Here is a 15,182-nt window from a genome sequence, read left to right as displayed (position 1 = left end):
CTGTTTGGGAGGTGGGGAGGAGAAGGGAATGGAGATGTGGTAAAAGAAAGGAAAGGGAAAGAAGGAGAAGACAGAGGGGGAGGACAGGGCTGGATCTTCAGCTGGAGGGTCTTTCTTCAGTGTGACAAGCAGCTTGGCCACCAACTGCCACCGTGGCCTCCCCAATCTTCTAATGGTTCTCTCTGTTTCTCCGCCCACGCCTTCAGGGATGGCCACTTCTCTTGGTCAGCTGAGTCAGCCTGGATTCATTTGCCCTCACAGATTATGGGCAGCTACTGCTTTGGCTACTTTCCCCTTCCTCAGAGAGCAAGGATTGGACATATCAGGTCAGAGAGAAAGCCCTCCAGCCTGTACAGGTCACAACTTACTCTGCCTCAGGGGTTCTTCTTTGGAGACTTCCAGAAACAGCTTGTGAAAGTGGACATTTGCCTTAAACTAAAAAGCCAGAAAACAAACCAGAGTTATTCCAAAGAATATAAGTTCATTCATTCAATAGTATTTATTGAGCGCTTACTATGTGCAGAGCACTGTACTAAGCGCTTGGGATGAACAAGTCGGCAACAGATAGAGACAGTCCCTGCCGTTTGACGGGCTTACAGTCTAATCGGGGGAGACGGACAGACAAGAACAATGGCACTAAACAGCGTCAAGGGGAAGAACATCTCGTAAAAACAATGGCAACTAAATAGAATCAAGGTGATGTACAATTCATTAACAAAATAAATAGGGTAACGAAAATATATACAGTTGAGCGGACGAGTACAGTGCTGTGGGGATGGGAAGGGAGAGGTGGAGGAGCAGAGGGAAAAGGGGAAAATGAGGCTTTAGCTGCGGAGAGGTAAAGGGGGGATGGCAGAGGGAGTAGAGGGGGAAGAGGAGCTCAGTCTGGGAACGCCTCTTGGAGGAGGTGATTTTTAAGTAAGGTTTTGAAGCGGGAAAGAGAATCAGTTTGGCGGAGGTGAGGAGGGAGGGCGTTCCAGGACCGCGGGAGGACGTGACCCAGGGGTCGACGGCGGGATAGGCGAGACCGAGGGACGGTGAGGAGGTGGGCGGCAGAGAAGCGGAGCGTGCGGGGTGGGCGGTAGAAAGAGAGAAGGGAGGAGAGGTAGGAAGGGGCAAGGTGATGTAGAGCCTTGAAGCCTAGAGTGAGGAGTTTTTGTTTGGAGCGGAGGTCGATAGGCAACCACTGGAGTTGTTTAAGAAGGGGAGTGACATGCCCAGATTGTTTCTGCAGGAAGATGAGCCGGGCAGCGGAGTGAAGAATAGACCGGAGCGGGGCGAGAGAGTTTTCACCTCTGACCACCCAGTGTTTGAACCCCTCCAGGATGCCCACTCCCTTCCTCCCTCGCCCCATGACAGTCCTTCAAGACAAAGCCGATCAATCAATCAATGGTATTTATTGAGCACTGACTATGTGCAGAGTCCTGTTCAAAGCACTTGGGAGAGTACAAGAGAATCAGCAGACATGTTCCCTGCCCGTAATGAGCATACAATCTAGAGGAGGAGACAGGTATTAATATGAAAAAAAAAGGAATTTATAATATATTATTTATAGATATAGCAGCAGCATCTCGATTCAAGGGCCTCTCCTTGGCTGGGATCAACAGGCTCACCAAGCCATATGTGGGTATCCTCTTAGCCCACACCAGAGGGGTGTGTGATAAGCCCTGGTCTAGGGGGTCTTGAATCCCCCCAGGCCCTTAGCCTCTTGGCTTCCTCTTGGCCAGAAGCAGTGTGGCCTAGTGGAAAGAGCATGGGCCTGGAAGTCAGAAGACATGGGTTCTACTCCCAGCTCTGCCATGTGTCTGCTGTGTGACCTTGGTCAAGTCACTTAACTTCTCTGTCCCTCAGTTACTTAGCTGTAAAATGGGATCAAGACCATAAGCCCCAGGTGGGACAGGGTCAGTGTCCAACCTAATTACCTTGTATCGACCTCAGTGCTTAGAACGGTTTTTGGCATATAGTAAGTGCTTAACAAATACCACAACTATGATTATCCTTCCTCCTGCCCCACATTCTCCATCAACCTCATGTTTGAAGTGCTTTCGGCAGAGCAGCTGAAAGCTCAGACTAGTCCTTGGGCACTGTTTCCTAGTTCAAAGCCTTCCGATTAAAGCTCTTCCTGCACCCCACCATAGACAACACACAGTCTTTTGCCATTGTCACACCCACCGCAGTTGGGGATTGACCCTCAATGCAGTTTCCTGCTCAGAGAGACCAAACCAAAGGAATTCCAGGCTCTATTTGACAAATGACACACATTAAAAGCTGTTCCCCAGTAGTGACAATTTCACTCCGACTCTTAGGTTACCTGACTTGTGGAGAATGACTTTTTCCGATCGGGTTTAGAGTCAGTCTTGCTGTCCATTTTAGAATCATACTTATCACCGGTTAAGGAGGGGCCTTCGATACTGGTCCTCATCCAACTGGGAAAAGAAAATCATCCAGGATTATGCATTAATGAGGCATCTCCAGCAACTTTCCCTAATTCTGATAATTAAATGATCATAGGAAACACTTTCCAGGTCACAGTGGTCAAAACTCATTCACTTAAGAAGCTGGTTTCAATCATTCAAACAGTGGTATTAAATGAGCTCTTACTATGTGCAGAGCACTGTATTAAGTGTTTGGGAAAGTACAATACAATGGGGTTGGTAGATATGGTCCCAGCCCCCAAGGACCTTGAAGTCTAGAGGGGAGATAGACATTAAAATAAATTATAGATAGGGGAAATAGAATATACAGATATGTACATGAGTGCTGTGGGATTGGGCTGAGTATCAAAGTGTCTAAAGGGTACACACTCACGTGTATAGGTGATGCAGGGGGGAGGGCAGACATGGGAAATGAGGGCCTAGTCAAGGAAGTTTTGAATTTTGGAGAGAGTGGTGGGTATGAAGGGGAAGGGTATTCCAGACCAGAGGGAGTACGTGGGCAAGGGGTCATTGGCAAGATAGAGGAGATGGCTGTATAGCAAGAAGGTTGGGGTTAGAGGAATGAACTGTGTGGATTGGGTTGTAGCAGGAGATCAATGAAGTAAGACACGAGGGAGAAAGCTGACTGAGTTCCTTAAAGTCGATGGTAAGGAGTTTGATGCAAAGGTGGATGGGTAACCATGGGAGGTTTTTAAGGAGTGAGATATGGACCTTGTTATTCCCTCTACTTAGATGGTGAGCACCACGTGGGACAGGGACTCCTTCTGACCTGATTAACTTGTATTTACCACAGTGCTTGACACACAGTAAGCGCTTATCAAGCATAATAATAAATAAAAGACAATTTTTTTTTAGAAAAAATGATCCAGGCAGGAGAGTGAAGTCTGGACTGGAGTGGGGAGAGAGAGGAGAAAGGGAGATCAGCAAGATGGCCGATGCAGTAGTCAAGGTGAGTGGGGATAAGTGCTTTGATCATCATAATAGCAGTTTGGATGACAAGGAAAATGTGGATTTTAGCAATGTTGTGAAGGTAAAACTGACAGGATTTGGTAACAGATTGAATATTTGGGTTGAGTCAAGCCCAAGATTATGGGCTTGTGAGACAAGGAGGATGGTGGTGGTGTCCACACTGACTGGAGAGGCAGCGGGGAAGACAGGGTTTGGGTAGGAAGATGAGGAATTCTGTTTTGGACACACTAAGTTTGAGGTACTGGTGGGACACCCAAATAGAGATGTCCTGGAGGCAAAAGGGAACACAGAGGAGAGAAGGGATGGAGATGTAAATTTGGGAATCATCTGTGTAGAAATGATAAATCGAAGCCATGGGAGCAAATGAGTTCTCCAAGGGAGTGGGTGTAGATGGAGAGGAGAAGGGGACCCAAGACTGAGCCTTGAGGAACCCCCTCAGTTAGAGGTGGGGGAAGCATAAATGGAGCCAGGTCAGGCTCAGCTTCAGGTTCCTCACCCCTTGGGCAAGGCTAACCAGAGCCCCAGAGGTCATGAAGCACCTTCCGAACATTCTCCAAATTGGGAATGCACGCAGCTGCTTCAGACTTCCCTTGCTCTGCTCCAAGTGTGTAGTACAGTGCTCTGCACACTGTAAGCGCTTAATAAATACGATGGAATGAATGAATAAATGAATGCAGAGCACTGTACTAGGCATTTGGGAGAGTACGATCCAACAGAATTAGCAAACACATTCCCTGCCCAGAACGAGCTTAATAACGAAGCACTAAACTACAGGCCTATAACAACGATCCATTTCCCACTGGCCTTTCTACACTCCCAGCTCTCTGCAAGGGAGCCCCAAACTATCAGAAGTTCCAACTATCTCTGTCCACCCCATCCCAGGTACAAAGCTGACAGGAGGGATGGGGCAGAATGACCGTGAACAACTGTAAGCACTCCAAGAGCAGGGATCAAGTCTTAATTTTACCATACATTCCCAAGCACTACAACTGTACTTGGCACACAGAAGGGGCTCACTAAATATTCATGTTGATGATAGCAGGCTTTACCACACACAGCCTGCGATTCTGGCTCTGCTATCTTTGGACCGACTACCTGGGTTGCTGTGGGAACATGAGAGAGATTGATGTGTGTACTGGGAATCCAGCAGCAGAATCAGTGTCCAGTGACATTACGGATAGCGACACCAGGACTGTTCAAAGTCACTGCCTGAGGAAGAGCAAATCCATTTTATTAAGGAAAAAAAAAAACAGGAGCTTCCTTCCTTTCCCGATCTGTAATTTATAGGAACGTCTGGCTCACCCTGTAGACTGAAAGCTCTTTGTGGGCTGGGCAGGGAACGTGTCTACCGACTCTGTTATACTGTATTCTCCCAAGTGTTTAGTACAGTGTTCTGCACACAGTAAGCGCTCAGGAAATATGACTGAATGTGGGCAGAGGGAATGTGTCTATCACTCTATTGTTCTATACCTTCTCAAGAGCTTAGTACAGTGCTCTGCAAACAGCAAATGATCACTAAATTCATTCATTGATTCATTCAATCGTATTTATTGAGTGCTTACTGTGTGCAGAGCACTGTACTAAGTGCTTGGAAAGATTGACAGGGAAGGGAGGAGGATGAGAAGAGAACATAATTCAAGCTAGATTTCTTTGGTATGAAGGAAAAACACCCAACTACTCCTGGTGCGTTGCCCTATTATGGGCTAATGGGATAAAATACAATAAACCCCCACGGCAAGAATACAGTCTATTTCAGAGAGGACTTTACCTTGGACCAATATTTTTTTTCTGCTCCAACAAGTCTGCTTCGGTTGAAGGCGTTGGTGGCTGGGTGGTGGGTGATTTGCCAGCTTTTTTCTTCTCTTCCACACCATTTTCAGACTCTGAGCTGCAGAAGAGAAAGGCATCAGCACACCCCAGACATGCAAAATGGGGAGAAATGACAACTAGGAGAAATCAGTAATTCCAATAGCCCGCTGGGCTCCCCTATTCCTACCTCCAACATACTTGAATAATCTCTCTTTTCACACAAAAATATAATTGTTTTTGATAAATGTGTTAGGGGATATGAACACAGAAGATGGCACCTCTTATATAGCAGCTAATTTTAACCCCAATTTATCTTCCATTTGGGATTCTCCAATGAAATATTATCCCACATCAATAGTTTACAACAGAAGAAACTCAGAATACTATAAAATGCTTTAAAGTTTAAAAGGATAATTCAAACACAGCACAAAGAAGTGACCCCAGTTTGCATCTATAAGACTGGAGAGAATCATTTTCATAGACTTACTTAGATGGTTCTATTGTGCATAGGTAATTCATTGCTGGATTTCAGAGTACAGAAAGTTTCAGAGACAGGTGGAGCAAGACAGGCAGACAGAAAGAGAGAGAGACACAGAGACACATACAGACAGGTAGAGAGGCAGAGATGGAGAGAAGGACTCATTTGTACATAGTTAAATCTTACAATAAACCAATGATTTATGGGTTAATAAAATATGCAGTGATTGGCTTGACTCAACATGAAGTTACACACCTTGGCGCCTGACCAAACAAGTCAGAATTTGAATTAGAAAAGATACCTACCTAAATATGGATCATCTAAAGGCATCTAGTAGTATTTATTAAACACTTACTATGTGTTTAAAGCACTTAAAAGCACTCAATCACCTTGTCTCCTCCTACCTTACCTTCCTGATTTCCTACTACAACTCAGTCCTCATGCTTCACTCCTGTAATGCCAACCTACTCACTGTACCTTGATCTCATCTATCTCGCTGCTAACCTCTGGCCCACATCCTGCCTCTGGCCTGGAACACCCTCCCTCTTCATGTCTGACAGACGATCACTCTCCCCACCTTCAAAACCTTATTAAAAGCACATCTCCTCCAAGAGGTCTTCCCCGACTGAGCTCTCACTTCCTCTTCTCCCACTCCCTCTGGCGTCGCCCTTGCACTCTCCCTCAGCCTCACAGCACTTACGTACATATCTGGACCATAAACTCATTGTGACCATGGAACGTGACTACCAAATCTGTTATACTGTACTTTCCCAAGTGCTCTACACAGAGTAAGCACTCAAATACGATTGATTACGTGCAAAGCATCATATTGAGCATTGGGAAAAAATACATTGGCTGTAAACTCTTTGTAGGCAGGGATCTTGTCTACCAACACTACTGTACTGTGCTCTCCCAAGAGCTAAGCGCAATGCTCTGCAAATAGTAAATACTCAATAAATACCATTAATTGACTGACTGAAGTAAATGGATTAGATATCACCCAAGGGGCTCACAATCTAAGAATGAGGGAGTAGAGAGTTAGCCACAGACACATCGATCAATCAATCACCTTTATTGAATGCGTACTGTGTGCAGGGAACTGTACTAAGCAATCGGGAGAGTACAATATAACAGAGTTGGTAGACACGTTCCCTGCCCACAATGAACTTAAGGAAAGGTGAGCAAAAATCTGAAAGGGCAATGGGAAAGTACCGAAAGAAAGAGCAGCAGGATTTCAGGCTCCTCACAGCTCAGACCACCAGTCACAAAAGTCACAGCTGCGACCATGGCGTGACCTTCTCCAAGTCCTAAAGGCTTGTGCTGGTTGAATCCTTCTCAGACTGGAGCAGGGGCTGATGGGAGCCCCAGTGGCAGCGGGGCAGTGGAGGGGGTGGAAAGCCTCTCTCACAGACTTAAGGTTGATCATAAATGCTGCTTATTACTGGAAACCAGTTCCATTTACTCCTGGACTTGTTGGACTCTAAATTTTATCTTTTATGTTGCTTCATATTTTTATATTATTTCATCTTTTCCAACAAGTCTGTTGCTAAACTTTTCCCTGTCTTTTTTTTAGACAGTGAGCTCCCGGAGGGCCTGGAATTATGTCTAACTCTCACCGGTGTATTTTTTCCTAATGGTTAGTGCCATGCTCTGCACACAGTAAGTGTTTAAAAAATACTATTACTACTACTACTACTAATTGTTCCTGAGAGCAAGAAGAAAACATTTAAGAGGATTTCCAGAAGGTTGACATATTTTTAAATACAGCAAGAAAAAAGCAGTTTGTTTAATAGCTTTAACCTATTGGAGACCGAAAAGTGTAACTGTAACCAAGTAATCCAGAGATTTTAGGGCTACTACTTATGGAAGAGATCAGTGGCGATTAATGGCATTTATTGAGCACCTGGGTGCAGAGTACTCAACTAAGCACTTGAGAGAGTAAAACAGAGTTAGTTGACCTGATCTCTGGCCTCAAAGAGCACACAATCTAATGGAGGAGACAGAAGCTAAAATCATTTAGATATATAGTTGTTTTCAAATGCAAAAGTGGTGGGAGATATATGCAAGTCAGTCAATCATATTTATTGAGAACTTACTGTGTGCAGAGTACTGTACTAAGCTCTTGGGTGAGTACATTGTAATCAAACAGACACATTCCCTGCCAACCAAAACCTTATAGTCTAGAGGGGGAGACAGACATTAATATAAATAAATAAAATTATAGATATGTAAATCCCCACTTCCTATATTACATGCGATCACCGTAGGGAAACCAATTCCCTCCCCAGCATCCCTATTTCCAGCCACTCTCCTACACCCCTAACTCAGCCCTAACTCTCCCCTCCTTGCTCCAGGTGGAAGATATGATCAATGTGTCACAGGAAGGAGTTGATAAGAGCGAGGTACAGTTAGGAGATTTTCTTGGAGAGAGCAGAGAGCAAGAACTAGGGTGTAATAGGAAAAAGGAACAGTGTTACAGATGCAATAGTGGGTGGGTGGGATCCTCTTGTGTCCCCCACCCCAATTACTTCCATTGGCACTAGAAAGACTATGATTCCTTACCAAGTGGCCTGCTGCCCCGAACCTAAGCCACATGGTGGTAGAGTACATGCACTGTACCCTTACCATGTCTGCGTTCATCCTACTCTCACATCCCTGTTCTCTTGCCATTACCCTAAACAACCCACTCTTGAAACATCTATTGGCACCACACCCTGAATTCCATACAACAGTTTTCTTCATCTTTCTTCTGAATGAGAAGATGGTCAATGATGTCCAATGAAATAGACCAGTCAGAGGATTAGCACTAAGAAGAAGCCTATTAGATTTGGCCAAAGGTGTTGAGGATATGAACCCTTATGTCTAGGAAGAGGAGATAAGAAGGGGAAAAACAGGTTGAGATAAGGGGAGAGAGTTAAGAGACTGGACATTTTGGAGGTAGGGAAGAGTAGTTTTGGATACAGAGCTGGTGGTGCGAAGGTAAGTTAAGAGGTTGTGGTCATCAAGTACAAAGATGTTTTGCATTTGAAAACATCCGTTACCAAGGCAGTAGAAAGACTTTTGTGTTAGTTCACTACAGAACACGGAATACAAGAACCAAAAACAACAACACATAAACTGAAAAGAGATAACTAGTGTTCTGAGGACAGAAAACTCTTCACAGGTTGCCAGGTCCTAGGGAACTACAACTAGTATTATGGAAAGAGTGACATCTGTTCATCTGGAGATATTGTGACCTATGCAATTCATAAAAACAAGCACCCAACTTCTTGAATTCATTAACTATCCCTCTTTGTATTATCATTCTCAATCTTCAAAGTACAACTGTATTCTGATCATTTATATTCATTATTTGGGAAGCCCCTTGAGGGCAGAAACTGTGTATTTTACTTTTATTATACTCTCCCAAGCATCTAATGGAGTGCTCTGGAGAGTAGGCACTGAATAAATCCAGAAATAATGACTATTTGAAAACGATTTGAAAACTCCCTCTCCTCTTCTTGTCCCCCATCCTGACTCTAATCATGTGGGTTGAAGGTAGCATCCATGCCCAAGTCATGGACGAGCTAAGCATAAAGTATCATGTGGGTAAGAAAATCCAACAGAATTAAACTATCCATGAATAAAGGCTAGGCAACTCTATTAGTATTCTCAAAATTTCCCCTCATATACCTCATTTGTGTAAAGAAGGCTTAAATGATTTCAACATTTTACAGATTTCCATATTAGGACTCAATGTTTGTTTATGTTTTGACAAAGACTGTTGACAAACCAAAACTGACCATAAACTGCGGCAACCAAGTTTTAAACATATTCCCATCTCCTCCATGGGACCTTCCATGATGAAGCCCTCCCTTCCCCTATTCATCCTCCCTTCCACACCACCTATGCACTTGGGTCTGAATCCCTTAAGCCCCTCCACAGCTCCTACGTATATATCCATCTGTAATTTATTTTAATATGTCCCTCCGGCTAGACTGTAAGCTGCTGTGGGCAGGGATCACATCTATGCTCTGCACACACAGAAAGCGCTCAATAAATACCACTGATTGTTTAGGCTCTTAATCCCCCTTCCACTCTGCAATGAGAATTTTAGTGTGTTCAAGGCTAGCCACAAAGAAGCCAGTAAGTAAAAACCCTCAAGTACACATGAACAAGCTATGATTAAGGAGATTGATGATTCAGAGACATGAGTGGTTAGGTCCAGGAAGTTGGTATTTCCCTTCTAATTACAGAGAAGCTGGGCCTCCCTTGGAACACTGTATACACTTAACTTCATACTGGAGAGAAAAAAAAGAAGTCAGTCCTTTGCTCCTATACATAATACAGTGTAATACTAGTAATAACAATAACAACAATGATATGTTGAGTGTTCATTATGTGCCAAACGCAGTACTGAGTTCTGGGGGTAGATACTGGATAATCAGGTCGGACACAGTCCCTAACCCAGATGGGGCTCACTGTCTAAAGAGAAGAGCAAACAAGCACTGAATCCCCATTTTATGAGGAGGAAACTCAGGCGCGGAGAAGTGACTTGGCCTGTGGTCACACAGCAGGATTAGAACCCGGGTTCATTCATTCATTCGTATTTACTGAGTGCTTACTGTGTGCAAAGCACTGTACTAAGCGCTTGGGAGAGAACAATATAACAATAAACCGACACATTTCCTGCCCACAACGAGCTTATAGGTCTTCCAACTTCCAGACCACTAGGCTACGCTGCTTCTCACTAGGGCATGCTGCTTCTCAGAAAATCATTTTTAGATTCTTCGACTATAATTTTCACCCACTCACCAGGAACAGTTTGGAAGTGATTCATAAACATGTAGGTTTCATCATCACTACCAACAAATATTTGAGCACTGACTGTTTGAATGACACTGTACTATTATGGGGACCGTGTGTGGTATGGAGAAATCATTGCTTCTTAAATAAATACTTGTAATTAAAAAGGAGATCAACAACAGCAACTTCCTCCTTCATTAAATTGTTCCAAGTCCACTGGAGGTATGTTTCTTAGGCAATCGTCTGACTATGTCTCTCGCATATAGTGAGCAGATTTTCCAGAGTGTAAAGTGGATGGAGGGTGGGGCTATCCAGATGAGTGTGGCCAATGGTCCAGGCATATGCCTGGTGAGCGAGAAGGAGAGAAAGAAGCAGGAAAAGGAAAGTCACACACAAATGCTGATACACAGAGACAGACACGCCACACAGAGAGACACTCACGCACAGCCATATCTAGACATATGCACCTCCCCGTTTCTCCCAGAAACAGCCAACAATGATACACACACACACATACACATCTCCCAACCCTCAAAACGTCCACCTGGCAATTTGGGACCTACCTGCACAAGTGCTGTGCATTCCCAGGGATAGGATGATGGAGAGGAGAGTGCACAGTGGATTAAAGGGTCCCAAGAAGTCCCTCACTCATCACCTGCTCCCAAGTCTGGGAACATGCCCATTTGCCTTTTTGTCGGGAGGATGGGAGAGAGCAGACTTGTACAAGGGAGCTTCTCCTCATCCTCCAACAGCCTCTGCCCGATTGTGGAGCCTGCACAAACTCCCTCTGAAATGTTGAGGCCTCCCTCAGCCTAAGGCCAATTTGGAAGCGCCCAAGGGGGGCAGGTTCATACTCACCCAAGCTGCCGTGCTCGGTCCGGAACCGAGCAACAGCAGTCAAGGGAGGTGGGGGAGAGCAGCATCTGAGTGCAGCTGCAACCAGCTCTTCGTTAAGATTTTTGGGAGATGGGAGTTCTGGGAAGCTGGTGGTGGCAACAGGGGCTGCTGTAACTTACCTACTCCTGCCATTGCTGCTTGGCTCAGTACTGGGCTCCCCGGAGTTTTCGCTCTTGCCACCGCCATAGCTGAAAACAGGACTTTTGCCATCCCGCTGACCTGGTAGGTGACGGGACTAAGGAAGGAAATGTGCAACTGTCCTGCCAAAAGTGGGTCAGATGGCCACTTTAATCTTGCACGCATTCTTTTCTGTTTCCTTGTTCTAGGCGTTGAGCTTTGAAAAACTGGGTGGAAAACACAGGCATAAATACTAAGAAGAGGAGAAGAATCAAGTTGAAGTTCTACAAAATGGTGCTCTTAATTCTCACTGGTGCTCCCAGTGGGAGATATTTTCTTGTTGCTCTACTTAAAAAACTTGGGTTACTCCCCGAGAGAGCAGGGGTCCTTCTGCATTTCTTCTCTGGGAATCACACGGCTTGAGTTGTGTACGGTATTGGGAAGGAGTCTTGGCTTAAGACAACGTGGTCTTGATAGCTTTAAAATCCATAATTTATGCCAATGAGGTCAGAAGAATTCTCTGATTTTAGTAGCTATGTCCCCCTGTAACACCCGTGGCACTGGGCCTGAGCTGAGCTACCAAAATCTTACTTAATCTTTCTGTTTGGCATACACTTAGAGTTGCTATGGTTACATCCTTGCCTCCCAAACAGAAGCCATTCATACTCATCCTCTTATTCATACCCTGCTGCTGAGCCCCACCAGGGTACCGAAATCTGAAATCCATTTGCCCAATCTGAGGAGCCACTTCAAGGGAAATCAATCCATCAATGGTATTAACTGAGCATTTACTGTGTGCACGGCACTGTTCTAAGTGTTTGGGAGAGTACAAAAACTGTCCTGCTTCCAAATCCCCATCTCCTTTCCTTTCCCTGATGCCCTCCCTCCCACCTCCGATTTCTCTCCTTCTCTCTCCCTCCACCACCAACCGGCATTCCCATTTGCCCCTTGCCCCACCGATTCATCATCGCCCCTTCCCCTGCTGCACATGTTTTGGTGTCTTACACACGGACAAAGTCTAGGTTCTTTGTCAGAGTTCATTCAATTAGAAGTCTTGTTGTCATGGGTCCCAACTTTTCATTTTGAGCAAGGGGGTTGAAATATTAGGGAGCACAAGGCACGGGAGGGGACAGGTTTCAATGAGTTGACAGGTCAGAAAGCCACCCTGTGGAGTCTTTTCGATCCTGATTGAAAACTCCAAGGTTTTGTCAGAGACCTGGGATGATTTGCAGTCCTGGAGTCCAGCTCACACAACTGGGGGCGGGGGGGGGGGGGTCATCACCCCCACTGATCCTATGGTAGGGAGGGGGGTGGGCACTTATGCTTGCTCTTGTTCCTTGCATCTGTCATGCTGTAAAGAGCATATTTTCTGGGCTGCATTTTGGTGTGAAGCCACGTTATGAATCAGGCAGTGCATGGTTGATTACGTCCTTCACTAGTTGTTTCCAAGAGGATTCTGGCTACAATCTTCCCGACAATAGAAAGCAGTAAGGTATTTTTCCCAGTCAGTGCTCTCACTTTTCTTCTTGAAGATGGGGACTATGGTGGTCTATCTGAAGTCCTGTGGCATTTCCTCTGTGCTCCATATGTTGAGTAAGAGTTGGTACGGATGTCAGGAGAGATCTCATTTTTCTGCAGGAACACAAGTGATGTTTTAGCATTTTTCACGGCTCCGGCTGTGCAAGTTACTCAAAAATTGGGCCTATGGCCCAGCCGTCACTACTTGCCAGATATTCTCTGCTTCATGGGGCCTCCTCCTCAAGGGTGGAAGGCACGTTCAGAAGATCACTGTAGCGCTTGTGAGGTGGGTGTTCCATCTGTAGTCTAATGTAGCAGTGGTGTGTAAGGGGCCATAAAGCTTCTTTAGTGATGAGTAAAATTCCTTGGTTTGGTGGCTGATCGCATATCCCAGGATCTCTTCAGCCTCAGCACCCCACCACTGGTCTTCTTTTTTAGCTTGATCTGCTGTGAGAAGCAGCATGGCCCAGTGGAAAGAGCACAAATCTGGGAGTCAGAAGACCTGGGTTCTAATCCTACCTCTGCCTCTGCCTGCTGAATGACCTTGGGCAAAGCACCTAACTTCTCAACTTCAGTTTCCTCTTCTGGAAAATGGGGCTCCGATACCTGTTTTCCCTGCTGCTTAAGCTGTGAGCCTCGTGTGGGACAGGGACTATTGTCCAACCTGATTATTTTGCATCTACCCCAGTGCTTGGTATGGTGCTTAGCACATAGTAAGCACGTAACACCATAATTATGATTATAATATTATTATAGTCATGGGGCACAGCAAGACATTCTGATACATTTCTTGATTTGCTACCAGGACTTTTTAAAAATCAGTCATTTTCATGGAATCTGTCTCAACATCCCTCCTTGTCATGCCCGATCTTAATGGCTGTCTCATAGACAGCATTTTGGAGAAAGGTCTATTCACTTTTCGGATCGGTCGTTTTAACTGTGTGTGGTTCCATGTTCCAACAGGACTCCTGTGATGTTGACACAGAAGGACTTGGAGATTTCTTTATTCTCCAGGATCTTGATAATCTGCCTTCCTGACAGGGTGCATGTCACTTTTCAATGCACTGGTTATACTGATAGCTTGAGTTTGGAGCATATGAGCTGAAAGTCCAGTATTCAGGCCCTTGCCTGGGTACAGTGATCCGTCCGTCGCTTTAGTCTCGCTAACAGACGCTGACATGATCTATGAGATGCCATTGTTTAGATCTCGGGTGCATTCCAAAGCATTTGAAACCATCAGACTAGGACTTTGGTAATCGCTAAGCAAATCTGGTTGTCCTGAGGAGTTTGCTAAGATCCTTAGGGTATGCCATGGCAGGATGGGTCGATCGAGTCAGTGTTGAAGATGCCCCGTCCACCTCTTTCTCCCATCACCACTGACTTAGAGTAAGGCTACACAGTGGATCCACTCCAGTGTAAACTATTCTATGCTGGCATGTTTGAGGATGCGAAGGGAGATCTGGAAGCTGGAGTCTGAATAAGTTCATGATCGCTCCAACGGAAAACTCTTCCAACTCAAAAGGCATTGAGCATCATCAAAGGTTTTTGAGCTGGGCTTCCAAGAATTTCTGAATGCCAATGGCTATGTTCTTCAAAGATACACACAAGCATATATAGAAGTAATTGTGAAGTGCTTTGCAGGGTTGGTGCCAAGTTATGGAATGACATTAAGTCTGAGGAAAACCAAGGTTAACTACCAGCCTGTACCAGGTAAGCGCTACACTCGAAGATTTTCACTGGCACAGAGCTTGATACTGTCACTGACTTCTGCTTCTTACGCAGTACACTATCCAACCACGCATGACTAGTGAAGTAAGTACGAGAAAAGAATTGAAAAGGTCAGCCTGACTTTGGGGAGACTGACAGAGTTGGCAACAAAGGAGCATCAAGCTTCATATTCATATGAGAAGCAGGGTGGCCTAGTGGATAGAGCATGGGTCTGGAATTCAGAAGGACCTGGGTTCTAATCCCGGCCCCAACACGTGTCTGCTGTGTGGCTTTGGGTAAGTCACTTCATTTCTCTGGGCCTCAGTAACCTCATCTGTAAAATGGGGGTTTAAGACTGTGAGCCCCACAGGGGACGGGGACTACGTCCAACCCAATTTGCTTGTATCCACCCCAGCGCTTAGTACAGTGCCTGGCACATAGTAAGTACTTAACCAATACCACAATCA

At 45.3% G+C, this 15,182-nt stretch overlaps 1 protein-coding gene across 6 annotated transcripts in view; it reads right to left on the bottom strand.

The window, feature by feature from the left end:
- GRAMD2B (GRAM domain containing 2B) overlaps positions 1–15,182 on the bottom strand; it is an 89,915-nt gene that overhangs the window by 18,871 nt on the left and 55,862 nt on the right. For 4 of the 6 annotated variants that reach the window (XM_029055925.2, XM_029055930.2, XM_029055926.2 and 1 more), the window contains exons 2-4: positions 5,173–5,292; positions 2,312–2,426; positions 369–435 (exon numbers count right to left, since the gene is read on the bottom strand). In XM_029055925.2, coding sequence (XP_028911758.1) covers positions 369–435; positions 2,312–2,426; positions 5,173–5,292 — 302 coding nt within the window. Of the gene's footprint in view, positions 1–368; positions 436–2,311; positions 2,427–5,172; positions 5,293–5,700; positions 5,735–11,492; positions 11,718–15,182 lie in introns of all 6 variants that reach the window. The other 2 variants (XM_029055931.2, XM_029055928.1) reach the window with 2 other exon arrangements.

This window comes from Ornithorhynchus anatinus, chromosome X5 (assembly GCF_004115215.2).
Source record: "Ornithorhynchus anatinus isolate Pmale09 chromosome X5, mOrnAna1.pri.v4, whole genome shotgun sequence".
NCBI classification, from domain to species: Eukaryota; Metazoa; Chordata; class Mammalia; order Monotremata; family Ornithorhynchidae; genus Ornithorhynchus; species Ornithorhynchus anatinus.
The sequence above is the reverse complement of the archived record's forward strand: the minus strand, read 5'-3'. Positions and strand labels throughout refer to the sequence as shown.